The sequence below is a fragment of the Rissa tridactyla genome, chromosome 2, assembly GCF_028500815.1.
Source record: "Rissa tridactyla isolate bRisTri1 chromosome 2, bRisTri1.patW.cur.20221130, whole genome shotgun sequence".
Taxonomy (NCBI): domain Eukaryota; kingdom Metazoa; phylum Chordata; class Aves; order Charadriiformes; family Laridae; genus Rissa; species Rissa tridactyla.
The window spans coordinates 58,144,687-58,159,309 of NC_071467.1; the positions used below are offsets into that span (position 1 = coordinate 58,144,687).

General features: G+C 38.6%; 1 protein-coding gene across 3 annotated transcripts; it reads left to right on the plus strand.

The window, feature by feature from the left end:
* The first annotated feature begins 581 nt into the window (after nucleotides 1-581).
* SEH1L (SEH1 like nucleoporin) lies at nucleotides 582-13,832 on the plus strand. Of its 3 annotated transcripts, none has more exons than XM_054192038.1 (9): nucleotides 582-768; nucleotides 2,752-2,802; nucleotides 3,823-3,969; nucleotides 5,421-5,632; nucleotides 6,896-6,994; nucleotides 8,052-8,192; nucleotides 8,500-8,657; nucleotides 9,316-9,466; nucleotides 13,104-13,832. In XM_054192038.1, the coding sequence occupies exons 1-9, from the start codon at nucleotides 658-660 to the stop codon at nucleotides 13,291-13,293; spliced, it is 1,260 nt and encodes a 419-aa protein (XP_054048013.1). In that variant the 5' UTR covers nucleotides 582-657; the 3' UTR covers nucleotides 13,294-13,832. The 3 variants fall into 3 exon arrangements, with proteins under 3 accessions (XP_054048013.1, XP_054048014.1, XP_054048012.1); XM_054192039.1 differs by having other exon boundaries at nucleotides 11,432-13,326; XM_054192037.1 differs by lacking the exon at nucleotides 13,104-13,832 and adding an exon at nucleotides 10,349-11,425.
* Nucleotides 13,833-14,623: the final 791 nt, after the last annotated feature.

Genomic DNA, 14,623 nt, shown 5'->3' on the forward strand with positions numbered 1-14,623 from the left:
GAATAAGTGAAGTAAATAATACACTGCCATGCTGAATGTCTCCTCTGCTTGCTTAATTGATTTGCATTTTTAGGGTGAGCTCCAACACTGTAAGGCAGGTAACGCAAAGAGGCTTAACAATACCTGCCGAGAGAGGGAAATGGCGATGGCCCTGGCAGGAAGAGGGGAGAAGAGGGAAGCCCTACGCTGCCCTACAGCAACAGGCGTCGGAGCAAGAAATTCTCCACAGGCCTCTCTATCCATAGCCCACCTCGGGGCAGAAAACGCCTCAGAGGTGACACAGCCCGGGGGAAGGCCGTCAGCCCGGGGGAGCGGCACGACCACGGCTCTGGGAGCTACCAGAGCCTGCGTGCCCCTCACGGGGGCTCACTCCAAAGAGGAATCTTAATTTAATAATCCTTAATTAATCCTTAATTAATAAGGAATCTAATAAAACCTTAAATCCCTTACGCCGGCGGGCAGCCAGAGCAGCACGCCTCAGTCCGCCCAGATCCCCCCAGCGCGAAGCATCACGCAAGCGCAAAGCGGTGAGCGCGCGCGGCGGGCTCTGACGGCCGTTGCGCCGCCCCGCCCCGCCCCGCCCCGCCGCGTGAGGCGGGCGCGCGCCTGGACCGAGCGAGCCACCGCGCCGTGGCGACCGCGCCGCCGCGGGGGGCGATGTTTGTGGCGCGCAGCATCGCGGCGGATCACCGCGACCTCATCCACGATGTCTCCTTCGACTTCCACGGCCGGCGCATGGCGACCTGCTCCAGCGATCAGAGCGTTAAAGTGAGCGGGGAGACCGACGCGGCCTTGTTGGGTTGAGGGAAGGCGGGCGGAGCGGGGGGGCGGTAGCGCGGCCTACCGGGCCGAGCAGCGCTCCGGGCTCCCCGGGGCGGCGGGGCCGGGCCGGGGCTCGGCCTTCCGCCCTCGGCGGGCCCCTCCGGGGGGGAGGAAGGTTGAGCCCCGTCCCGGCCCCGCCGCCTCGGAGACCGAATGGCCGCGTCCCGCCGTTGTCCGACGCTCAGGGAAGAAGCCGCTGTTTCATGACGAAGTACCAATAAGCAAAAAAGGCCGAAACGTTTCTGCCTGTGCTCTGGCAGATTCGGGAAACTGTAAAACACCGTGAGCCATGGTTTTACATCCCTTTAGAGCAAATCGTAGTAAACGGAAAATTATTTTTATGCTTTTTCCACTTTTTTTTTGTTTTTGCACGTAGTGAGAAGATGGACAAAAATTCAGGAGTTGGCGGTTAGGTTTAAGAAATGTAATGTTACAAGGGCATGTAGTGAGAGGATGAGGAGTAATGCCTTCAAACTGAAAAGGGGTAGATTTATATGAGATATTAGGAAAAAATTTTTACTGTGAGGGTGGTGAGGCACTGGAACAGGTTGCCCAGAGAAGTTATGGATGCCCCATCCCTGGAAGTGTTCAAGGCCAGGCTGGATGGGGCTTTGGGCAAGCTGGTCTAGTGGGAGGTGTCCCTGCCCATGGCAGGGGGGTTGGAACTAGATGATCTTTAAGGTCCTTTCCAACCTAAACCATTCTGTGATTCTCATTTGCGAAGAGCAGCCATATCGTTTGTTAGAGCAGGTATAAGGTTGAGAAAATTACTTTTCTGCAGAAAGCTGTGTCAAAAACATAGGTCGGGATTAAAAACATGTGAGCAGCCCCTTCTCCCTGACCATGTGTTAAAAAGCAAACAAAGCACCACCACTGTCCCCCAAAAGGTAAGCCAAAACCATGTCAGTCTTTGATCTGGAACAACTGCATAAAGCTTGCAGCCTAAAAAGAATGTTCTTAAGAAAGATGCCAAGACATAGGTAGAACTCAAAAAGTATGCTCTTTAGCAGTGTAACCTTACTTTCCAGTCATAACACTATCTGTTACGAGACTCCCTTGAGAAGTCTTACTCTAACCAGAATTTTACAACACTTGTAAAACAGCAGTGGTGTATCTGTCCCATTCTCACTAGTTGGGCCCTGCAGAATGGCAGTCAGGGAGATCATGAAGTTGGGCTGTGATGGTTACAAACAAGGTTGTATTAGGGGATCTAGAATGGCAAAAGTGAGGTGATTTTCAGTAAAGTTATATAGTGAATGAGTGACAAACAGGATTGGATACCAGGCATCTAGAGGTGTCTCTAATCTGGTTATATTCATGAAATCGTCCACAATTTTTCAGAAAAAAAGTCATAAATATGGTAAAGATGTATGGGAAATCACGAGAAAAACAGGTTAAGTGACTTGCATGTGGTTATAAATCAAGGCAGGAATATTAGAAACAAGATCTGTTCTCCCACTAGCTTGATTTTCTTTTTGCTGCCCTGCTCTGTGTTCAGGACGATTGCTAGGAGCTGCATCAGGCTGTTGCAACCAGATTTGAGCACGTGCCGTGGTGAGAGCCATGGCGCCTCTAGGGTGAAACTGAGTAGCGTACTCATGGAACCAAGTGAATGAAGAGTTGAGAATTGTAATGATTTATTTCTGTGAATAATTTATACTCTGTGAATAATTACCTTCTTTCTTTAAAAAAGACAAACTTCATACCGTAGTGGATTTTGCAGGTTTATGCCTGTTCTTCCTACCTGTAGTAGGAATATTTTCAAGGTCGAGTGAAGTGCAGTTGTGTGCTGAGGCAGGCAGGTAGAGATTTCTGGATGAAAATGGTTAGTGCTGTATATATTATATATTTTTTAATGGCTGTGCCTTGTAGTATTACTTAGTAAGCTTTATATATAACTCATATGATTGTATTTTCATTTCTCAATAGGTCTGGGATAAAAGTGAAAATGGGGATTGGCATTGCACTGCCAGCTGGAAGGTTTGTATTTAAAAAATTACAGTTATAATTTCTACTTTGTTTCTGAAGAAACATATTTTTTGATGACTTGTAGACATACTTTTGGTTTGTAATCTTGTATTTATTACGGTAAAATACTTTTTCTCTGCTTTTATAAAGCATCTGTAATGCCTCTCACTTAAAGCAGAGGCTAGCATGCAGTCTCATGTTATTAGTTGTGTTGGCAGACTTTGTTATCAGTAGACATAGCAGTAACTGGTGTCTAGGGAGTTGGAAAACAGTACCTTCATTTTTAGTTGAATATTTCCTTTTTGCATATTGTGAGACTTGTGTTTAAAAAAAAAAGGAGGAAAAAAAAGAAAAAGGAAGAGATCTGTCTGGTTATTAAATGTTACAACATCTGACGTCTTTTTTTTTTTCCTCAAAACCTTTCTGAAAACTGTCATATAGAGACTCTGCTTCATCAGGATAATTAGTGCATTCAGCTTCTGAATTGTCCTTAAACTTGTATTTAGTAGGACCACAATGCAGTAATCTCTGTAAATGGAAATGCAGGTGAAGCTGTTAAATTCCCCTTCCCTAAAAAAAGAAGCATTAGTTTGATTAGGTGTGAAAGAGGAGTTTCATATAAAAAAAGAAGATAAGTAATGCTCTGCATATGCTTTGGAAAAGTACAGGCAAGCTAGAATTGAGCATAGTAATGGCTGAAAATTGAAAACAAAGCTGTACTTTTTCTGTCAAGGCAGAAGCTTAGATTGAAACTTACTGTTTAAAGGAGTAATAAATAATGCCTTGAAATACGCTTGTAATAAGTATTTTTTAGCCATTAACGAGTAGCAACAAAACTTTGCAGTGCTTATAGGAATAAACAATTGCAACAGCTGCTGCGTTACTTTGAGCTTTAGAAAACAACATAGGTTTCAAAGGAATAGTCTTACTTATTCCTAGAATTTACTTCTGCAGAAAGTCATGAAAATGTATGATCGCTTGGACTAATACAGTAAGTATGTGTCTCTGTCGTGTTTTGGTGTTATCTTGCAGACACATAGTGGATCTGTATGGCGTGTGACATGGGCCCATCCTGAATTTGGGCAGGTCCTGGCTTCCTGCTCTTTTGATAGAACAGCAGCGGTGTGGGAAGAAATAGTAGGAGAGTCAAATGATAAACTCCGAGGCCAGAGTCACTGGGTAAGACTTTAACATATTAATTGGAGTTTCTATATTTCTCATATAAAAAGATTTACTGTGCCTCATTGGTTTGTTTGCTTATCATAATGGTCTGAAGCTTTAAACTGTTTAAATTCCGGAATTAAATAGAAGACTGAACATGAAAACTTTTCTAAATACCAAGTTCCTGGACGTTTCTGGTTTTGCAACGTACTTTGTTTCTCTGAAACAGAGAAAGCAGCCTGTTTTCTTCTGTTAATATAAAGTGTTCCTGATTTTGCCTATGTTTTGTTAATTTGTGGCAATATTTCAATGTGAGGTAAGTATTTTTAAAGCATTTGGGGAAGACAGATAAATGGCGACATTCAGTCCAATTACTATTAACTCATTTACAATTAATCAGTTGCACTTCATTCAGGCCACTACCATAGGTGCCCTGGCAAACAGCTTGCAGACATGAATTCCCACCTACAGTAGAATTGAAGTTGTGGGGTTTTTTCTTCTGTGACAAAAGCTCATTTGAAACTGTCTCATGCTGTTCTTTTTCACCTTTCAAACAATAGATCAAGTTTTGGGGGGAAATAGCTTGCTCGGAAGTGGATTTTCTGGGTAGCATTTCATCAAGGGAATTTTAGATTTAAACAGATTATTTTGCAGCTGTTCTTCATGTGTAATCTTACATAACTCGGTATACCTGTCTCTAATATTTTGTTTTATGTTGCTAAAATGTCTACAGTTTTCTACTATGTACTAAACTTTTCTAGCATTAAAATACGTAATTGTGAAGAGTCGGGTTGTCAGGACCGTAGGCACCCAGTGGGGTATGAAAGCTGACTTCCGTGTGCAGGGGGCAGTTGCGATGCATAGTTTTCAGCTCCAACTCATACTTTCTTGGCAGGCGAGGAGACAATTTGAAAAGCAAATGTTTACAATTTTTTCCTCTTTCACGCTAGCTGATCTTCCTATCAAATGGCTGCTGTATTCGCCCATTCCCTTATCAAAAATACTTCTTGTTTTGATGCTTCTGTTGGAAAATGCTTTGTGGTAAACTTCAGCAGCACTGAAATTAGAAAGCGGTGTTGCTAGGCATCGCAGATAATATTGTCACCAGTATGAATGAAGAGGACAGTTTCAAACTGCTTGCTGACAATACTCTTGTATTTTGTACTTATGTGTTGGTTGTTTTTTTTTTTTTCCTGAATAGCATAATCTAATCAACTCTTCTTGGTATCAGAACTTTGATACCCCTGTGAGTATATCTCTTTATGCTTGAAATTCCATCAGTGCAATGATCTGTCATTTCTCCAATTCATTGGCGTATAAAGATTTTATTTTTTTTTAAAGGTTTTGGTGGAAGAGGTAAGTGACCCTATGAAATTATACTGTCTGACTTTCATTAGCCTTCCTTAGGGAATAAATTTTTGATGGAAATTTCTAGTACTTCCTTCAAGAATTTCTGCCTTTCTTTGCAGGTAAAGAGGACCACTCTAGTAGACAGTAGGACATCTGTTACAGATGTGAAGTTTGCTCCCAAGCATATGGGTCTTATGTTAGCAACCTGTTCAGCAGATGGAGTTGTAAGGATTTATGAAGCTCCAGATGTGATGAATCTCAGTCAGTGGTCACTGCAGCATGAAATCTCATGCAAGCTAAGCTGCAGTTGTATTTCTTGGAATCCTTCAAGGTATGCTACTAGAACTGTAGGTTTTGCTTTAGGACTGTGTAAGGAGAAGATCCTAAGAGTTAGTTCTGAAATTTCGTAGAATAAATCCTAAAAACATGCATGGAGAAGGCTAGGTGTACATTACTCAGATCTGAAAGAAAGCTGCTAACATTTCTTTTAATAAAGCAAGTTTGGCGGAGCTAGAGAAGTGTTAGAAAAAGTCCTCATGTGCTCTGTGAGGAAATATTTCCAGCTTGATTATTTTAAGAAGTAATGAGCTAAAGAGCTACGGAGTGCTCTTTATTTTTCCCACAAAACTTAACTGGAATTTTCATAAGAGAAAGTGCTTATAAAGGGACAATTCCTGTCTCTTCTTTCCTTAAGTAAGATGTTGCAATAGGTAATAATCTTGACCACTCTAACAAGGACGCGCACCCTTGCCAGTGGAACAGAATACTGGGAACAAGAGTCTTGCTAGCACAAATAAAAAGCCTAAAGAGTTGTTCTTTTAGTTTATATCCTCAGGGGCTCAATGATATACCTAACCTGCCTGAACAGGAAGGAATCAGAGAGGAGTTTGGTTGGGTAGTCCCTACCCAGAAGAACACATACAAGCAGAGGTTCTCCTTCGCTTCCCATCTCACATCCTCCCCCAGCAGTAACAGGAAGGGAAAAACCATTCAGGCATGAACTACTTTGGATTCTGTTTGTCCAGAAGCACTTAATGGCTTTCCCTGTAGATGTACTGGTCTATGTCCTGCTCATCCAGTTATTCTATTCATTAGTAGTAGTCTGTGCTGAAGGCTCAGAATACAGGATTTCACTTTAATGCATGGAGTGGGGTTAAAAGTTGATTTAAAAACTATAACTCATCTACATTTAGCATTTGTAATCTGTATTACAAAACCTGAATGAAATTCCACTAAATCAATCGTTATAAGTACTGCAAAGAATGCAGACTCTGCCATGAAACTTGTGGCAAATACTGGACTGGAGATGCATGTATAAAATGGGAGCATCATCTTGAACTGCGGAATAATGTTCCCTGATGATTTCACCTTAGTGGGTGTATAAAGTGGGCTTTCCAAACAACAGAATAGAGCTTGTACTGGTAACTCTGAATGAACTTACTCATGTTTCCTTGTGATTTTTTTTTCCTTGTAATTTTTTTTTGTTACTGTCTTGTTTTCTTTATATATAATATGTCTGAAATTTAACAGATGGCTTGGTGTACTTTCTGTGGAATTGTTTGTAAATATAACAGTATTTATTTTCACCTTTCAGCTCTCGAGCACATTCTCCAATGATAGCTGTAGGAAGTGATGACAACAGTCCAAATATATTGGCTAAGGTTCAAATTTATGAATATAATGAAAATACCAGGTATGATAAATGGTAATATAGAACATTTGTGGGATCTTAAAGTAGTTTGTAATACAAGGCATTTTATTTTATTCCTGTTATTAGATGTGGAGTAGTAAATAATACCTTAATTCCATCTCTGAGCCATTGGATGGGAAAGGAGAGAGAGAGACCTCGGAATGGTGACTGATGTTAACAGACACAATATTGATAATATTGTTTTGTCTCAGTGCAGAAATGCCAGTGTTCTTATCAGCATTTTAAAGGGAGAATTGCTTTCTCTGTTTCTACTTGTATACTTAATTTTGCACAAGGAATTGATAGGGCAAAGCTGAATTTTGAATTGTGTTGCAGTAGGCACTGTTTTGTTCAAGGTGATCTTGAAATGCTTTTAAAAGCATGTTTATAATGATGGAAGGTCCTGTGAATTACTAGCATTCTGTAGAAGTTCAGTTTGTACAGTTAAGAATTCAGAACCAGAAAAGGCCAGGAAGTGTGTGCACAATGACTTCCAATTAAATGATGATAGAGAACTTGTGTTTCATTTGGGGTGATGGGTGTGGGAAAGAAGCCAAGGTGTTTTGTGGATTTATGTCAGGCTTTGGACAATGTTCTCTGTGCATTAACAATAAAGAAAAGTTGTAACTCATCTGGTGGTAAATAGAAAATGGAATATATGTTTATCATCCAGCGAAGGAGTCAGATAGCCATGGTCTGCTTACAAACACAGAAAATTTAGTAAGTTACTAAGATATAAATTCCCTTTAGATTTGTGAGTAGAAGAATGTTTTTATTTTCCTCTTCCAACTGTAGACAAAAATCTTATTTGTACCGCAGTCCTTGCTTTGTTGTATGATTTTAGTATACTGTTAGTAGTTACTGTATGTGGTATATTCAATTTCTGAAGAAATCGGCTAGTAATTATTATTAAAATTAGATTCATGGGATGAAAATATTTTTATTTTTGCAAGTCTTATCATGTATATTAACCCCTTTTTCCCTGTTCCACTATGTTTTATATAATTTGCATCACTAGCAATTTTGATGGCACTAAAGGTTAATTTCTTATGCTGTACAGGAAATACGCAAAAGCGGAAGCTCTGATGACAGTCACAGATCCTGTACATGATATTGCATTTGCTCCAAATCTGGGAAGATCCTTCCACATCTTAGCTGTAGCAACCAAAGATGTACGAATTTTCACACTAAAACCTCTAAGGTGAGCTTAAAAGGAAGATAGTTCAGTGATGATGTGGTGCATACTGTATAGTCTTATTTTCCTAGTATCTGCAAAACAAAAGTAGTAACTTGATGTATGCAGGATTGTTTTTTTAGCAGCCTGATTTTTAAGATAACAAGGTTGTGAGCAAGTCTGTACTTTTCTCTGAATACCTCGTAATACTCTTTATCTAGTAACAATTGTTATACAAACTCCTTGAAAAATACAGTCCTCTCTTTTTGTCATCATGTTGAAGCCCAGACCTTTGAACAGTTGTGTGCAGAACTGTCGCTTTTCTCTTAAACAGGAAAGAATTGACTTCATCTGGAGGATTAACAAAATTTGAAATTCATATTGTGGCACAGTTTGATAATCACAACTCCCAGGTGTGGCGAGTGAGCTGGAATATCACAGGCACAGTGCTTGCCTCCTCTGGTGATGATGGCTGTGTTAGGCTCTGGAAGGGTAAGGTCACCCACCTGAAATGCATTAGCTTTGTAGTACGCTGAATATACTTGAGAAATTTTACTCAAAAAAATAATTTTTGAGTAAAAGTTCATTTTAGGTTTGCGAATGATAGATTTTTATATTTCTATTTACATTTTAGAAAAGGAAGTAACTTTCTGTGCTGGAACATTTGCATGATTTAGGCTGCTGTGAATAGTTGTTACTGTGCCCTCAAATTGTTTCACCAGATTAGAGTTATGTAAAGTTGTCACTTTTAAAATTAACATATGTACTGGATTACTATCTTTGCCTGATGCCAAAACCAGAAAATCTATGTTCGGTCACAACGTTCAGGCGAACTGGCTTTTTCCTGTTTATATTTCCAAAAGCAACAACAAAACAGTGGCAGCTTCCTCATCCATTCTCATTTCTTCCTCAGTATTTTAATAAAGGAAACTCATTCTTGCTACTGAACAAAACTGAGTTTTAAATAGTGGATAGGTAGAGAATGTCAGGCAGCTAAAGGGACAGATCCAAAGCTGTTTGGAATTTATATATTGGTATTGCAGTTCAATTCTAATTCTCACCAGGTGTGTAGCAGTTGAAACATCATAATTCTATCAAACGCGGAACTTCAGAAGAGAAACTAAGAGGTTTTATGTATCTATATTTGCAGCTAATTACATGGACAACTGGAAGTGTACTGGTATACTGAAAGGTAACGGGAGTCCGGTGAATGGTAGTTCTCAGCAGGGAATTTTTAATGCCTCTCTAGGTTCAGCCAATACAAGTCTACAGAATTCACTAAATGGATCATCTGCCAGCAGGTAGGTTAATTAGTAGAGACACTGAATTTCAGTCTCTTCTTTGAATCTGCTTAATTTCACTCAGCTTTTGTGTTTGTTTTATAATTTTTTTTTAATGTGCAGTGCAATTTATTACATGAATACTTCTACAAGCTCTTCTAGTTTTTCCCTGTGATGGTGTCTCTTATGCCAGTGTTAAGAGGAAAATGAACAAAACCATAAGCCATACTGAATCATTCTGTATAAATAAGCAATGTAAACAGCTGTTTTCACTTTTAGTCCTTTCACATTATTAAAAATAACTTTTCTAAAAAAGTTTCAAACAAGGAGAAACTTCATTATACTGCTCTGTAATTGCCCTTTTATTTTAGATGCATGTTTAAAAGTGAAGCAGAAATGCCAGCAATAAATTCTGTTTTTCACTGGGATAATGTAGCAGAAAGGAAGGAGGAAAAGATATTTTGTAATGTATTGTTTCAACAATCATATACTAGTGTTAGTTTACTTGCATTTTTGCAGATGTAACATCAATTGAATGAAAGTTGTTTTTTTTTAATCTTCCTTATATGACATTCTTACAGCAGATTAATTTGCTTTCTCTGTTACGTTTTTATTCTGTAGCGATTGCTGTTTAGTAGGTAAATTTAATTGCCTCTTCTGAAAACCATTTTAAATTTGTGCACGCTGAAACCTAGAAATACACTGAGCCCCACATTTGCACATCAGAGCGTGTACAATCAATGTTAACAGCATGTGTCCTATGTAAGGACTAGATGTGGTCAAATTCCATAGCAGCAGCTTCTGAGTTTTGTGGCCACCCTTCTTTTTTTTTTTTTTTTTTTTTTTCTTCAAAATAGCCTCCATTTCCATCCACGTGTAGCTACTAATACATCTTTTTTTCAGTTTAAAATGCACATCTGTAAAGTACTACAACAATTTGATTTTTGGAGAATATCCTTTAAGTAGTCAGTCCTGGATGGCAGTTCTGGCTTCCAGATCCCTAGCTGTGTTGAACAGAGAAGGGCTTCCATGTTTTCCTCACAAGATAAATGGGGGAACAAGAGGTGGTAACGGGCCAAGTCTTCATCAGGAAAGGAGGACAAAGTGATACTGGTCATCTGGTTCCAGGCGCCACTTACAGTGTAGCAAAAAAATGCTGAAATGCAGTCCTGTCTTGGAAATGTGATGTCCAAAGCCATGTAAGTGTATTTGCTTGGGCTCCAGTAGGGAGATCCAGGCTGTTTTATACCCCTGTAGCAGAGGGTGTGGTTTCACGGTCTTCCTTATCCAAGACTGTGCTGCTGCCAGGAAGATGACCCTTCCCTACCCCCCTGGTTGCTCTTCTCCTCTCCCTGAAATGGGTAGTAAGCCATTGTGAAACTGAAACTTCTAGCGTTATACTCTCAGAGTTATTTTATCCCGCCATTGCTCTGTATTTTGAAAGTGGGGTTTTTTTTTAGTTTGATTTTTAATAAATCTGTCTTGGCTCCAAACTGATGTTTTGTTACAGAACTAAGTCCATGGCTGTGGAATTTCAAAATACATGGTGTCCTAGGATTGAGCCTTACTATAAAAAAGATGCACTTAACTACATGTTTTCTTTTGTAATCACATTGGTGTGAATAGCCTAAAACACAGTGTGCTAACTTTTGTTTTAGTGTATTAACACTTACAATAAAGATTTATGTACTGACATTTCACTAAATTGGTACGCTACACAGAATTGATTTTGTCTGTGACTATAGATGTTATGTTTTAGTGTCTATACATTTAAACACTTAAAAGAGCTAAAGCACAGCCAGATCTGGAAGACTTTGTTAAAGTACAATCACCAAACTGGATTTGTAATCAAAATAGTTTCAGAACAGATGATGTAGATTGTTGGAAAATAAGTCAGTAGGGCTGTATTGTTATGTTGATGTAATTGTGTGTCTCGATTTATGATACAATTTCCATTCTCCATTTGTATTATGTCCTTTTTAACAGAAAGCAGAGCTGATACCAAGCTAACTGGAGTAACTTTGGTGTTTTGCTGCTTGTTGCATGCACACAGGAATGGAAAACGAACTCCTTTTTCCCCTCCCCAACGCCGTTTGACCTCTCCCAAGACACCAGCAGCCTGCTAACTACTAAATGCCATTCAGAAAGCCTTTTTAAAACACGTTGTGTACGTTTTTTGTACTAGCCTGCACAGTTTGATACTGTTGGAACTCCTGATAGAAAAATACTTGGAGAGGCTTCTTGTTTGGAAAAAAAAACCCACAAACAAACAACCCAAGCCCTAAAACTTCCATCAAAAGATTATTTTTTTTGTAAGCTTGTCAAATTGAAAGACTAGTTCATGACTAAAAATGAGAATTTTTGTCCTTGATTGGGATGGGAGGATGGAAGTGACCACTGAAATATTTTTCATTTAATTGTTTGGGTAACTAATTTGTTTTGCATTTCATAGTGTTCAGCATTTGATTAAGATTCCTGAACATCACAAGTTTGTAACTCCTTTGTAATATATGAAACTGTTAGTTTTAAAAGAATAAGAAAACTGTGTTTTGACAATTGTACAGATGATAGCTTTTAAGAGTTTGGTATTGCTTCATTTATACCTTAGTCTGACTTCAAAGAAATGTTTTGTAAGAACTATTATACTTTCTTCATCCTAAGAGAAGTTGCTTTTTCTGATATGTACTTGTATATTCCTATGGTAATAATTCCATGGAGGACTAAAATTCTCTAAGTATAGTATCCTAGAAAATGCAAACACTTGAGCCATACAAAGTTTTAAACCAAAATGCAGCTTGTTGTGAATTGCCCCATAATTTCCTTAGTTGTATAGCTGTTCCTTTATGTAAGTCCACAGAACTGTAAACAAGACAGAAATAATCTGTAGGTATCTGATATAGTTATACTAAAATGTACAAGTATTACGGGTAAGTTCTAATGCAGAAAAATGACAAAAAATGGCATAATTCCGAGTCTTGCATTCACCAGGAATCTTAAATTTACTCTGAGGATAAAATGTAAATACATAAAAAGACTGCATTTCATTGAAAGTAGTTATTCTCTGTAAAATGTATATTATTAAATTGAAAGTATTGTAAAAACAACAATGTTTTTACGTCTATTCTAGAAGTGCTGTGAAGTCAATCTGAATTAGATGCATATGCAGAAAATGTACTTGGATTATATTTAATGTATATTTTGTGTCGCAAATGAAGCGTTACTAAAAGCTGTGTTAACAAATCACAGGAATTCTGGGAGAATGAAAGCCTGTTAATAGCTGTGCTACAACATCCTTTTCATTTCCAAAGCAATCTGTTCTTTTGTAAAAATGTATACTAGGATTATTATTATGGTATTCTTTTCTATGAACTTCAGTGGAAAAGACTGTGTTACTTTCCTTTAAAGAACAGTTTCCAGATTTGTCTTGTTTTGAATTACAAGCCCTGATTTCTGCTATTATGTTCTATTGGTTTTGGCATGGATATACTAAAGCCTTTTTTTTTTTTTCCAGCATGTCTTTTCTCCCCTTTGGTTCTCCTTGTATTTACTACCTTTCTCTTTTTCTTTTTTTTATTTTGGTTTTCTTTTGTTTTGTTTTATTTTGATTTGGTTTTTTTTTTTTTGTTTTGGTGTTTTGTTCCTTTCTTAATTGTTTCAGGTATTTCTTTCCCCCTCTGGATTCCCCACGGGCTGGATCGAGATGGTCCAGTCATGCCCAGCTCCTTCCTCCTCCTCCTCTGATAGAGCACTCTTGCGATGCTGACACTGCCAACCTCCAGTATCCTCACCCTCGCAGACGATGTGTATCTCGGCCTCTTAATCTGTTACCTGAGAATGAAGGGGTTTAACATGTTACTTTAAATAAACTCTGAAGGGCCTTATTCTGGTGTTTGTGAATGCTTCCATTTCTGGCTGCCTTTGTATTTCTTAGCTCATACGGAAGATTTTAAAAAATTTGGGAACTTCATGCATGTTTTGCAAAACAAACTACAACATTTGGAACATGGTTTTTTATGTTTGTGTTTCAAAGGAACAATCTGTACCCTTTGAACTATGGCAACACACACAAATAGTGTCAACCACGAGCTATTTACGGAGTAGCTGACTTCAATGTGCCTGTCCTTTTTTGTTTTTTTCATTTTAGTTTTGGAATCAGTCTAGTATGGTCTTGAATTTTTTTCTTTTTGTATATTGCACTGACAAATGTGAAAAGTATTCTCAAAATTAAACATGCCTTTGATCAACTCGGAAAAGAAACAAAACCATTCCTGTGTATACTGCAGCAAAATAGTTTGGAGTGTTTGGTTACTTAAGAATTTTCCACCTTGCCGTATAAATATTTAAATTTTATAATTGTGGTTGACTAATAAACTTATTGTAAAATGTCTGTATTAGTATGCTTTTTCTTGAAATAGGCTTTTTTTTTTCAACAGGCTCCTCATCAAGGACCTTTTTTTATTCAGGTGTCCGTTCTCATAGCTTTGCTTTTGTGAAGTCACGTGCCATTCTGGATGGGTGGTTGCGTGTTACATTTTTCTGCCACAGGGCCTTCCCTGACTTTTCTCATGGGTGTGCTGAAGGTCTGCAGAGACTACTAGAGTTTTTGGATTTCAAAGTATCTCACAGTTCTTTTCCAGCAATTGAATAATAAGGATAAAGGTGGGCTCCATGCAGCAGAAGCCCTTATGCTACTTCCTGGACTAGACCGTTAGTATAAAGTAATGGAGAAGGCAACCTGCATTCTTCCAAAATGATAGAAAGTTCCTGTGAGTTTTACTTGTATTCTAAAAACTTCATTTGTTCAGATGCTATATTTTCGCTCAGATAACACCACGCTTGTTTCTTGATTTATCTCTGAGGAATCTAGTTTTAATTTACTAAAAAACCATGGGAGGTAACAATGGTGTTATGGAGTGCTTGCTGACGGTGTGTGGAGGGAGGCCAGCCAGCAGGAACAGAACTGGGAGGTTGGGGCCAGGGGGGAGGTTTAGTAAAAGCAGGTTTGGTCAAAAAACCTTTTGACCAAAAAGTTAACTTTTATAAAACATGCCATACATCATATGGTAAACAACAGAAATGTTACATGATTAAAAAACAAGGTTTAACTGGGGGAAGGAAGTAACAATATTCCTCTGTGGGAGAATGAGTTTTTTAAAAAAAAAAAGAGATCAAAACTAT

Excerpts from the sequence above, each read along its gene's own strand:
- SEH1L (XM_054192037.1), top strand. The coding sequence starts at position 658 with ATGTTTGTGGCGCGCAGCATCGCGGCGGATCACCGCGACCTCATCCAC. Across the intron at positions 2,803-3,822 it reads ATTGCACTGCCAGCTGGAAG|ACACATAGTGGATCTGTATG; the intron begins GTTTGTATTTAA and ends GTTATCTTGCAG. Across the intron at positions 6,995-8,051 it reads GAATATAATGAAAATACCAG|GAAATACGCAAAAGCGGAAG; the intron begins GTATGATAAATG and ends TATGCTGTACAG.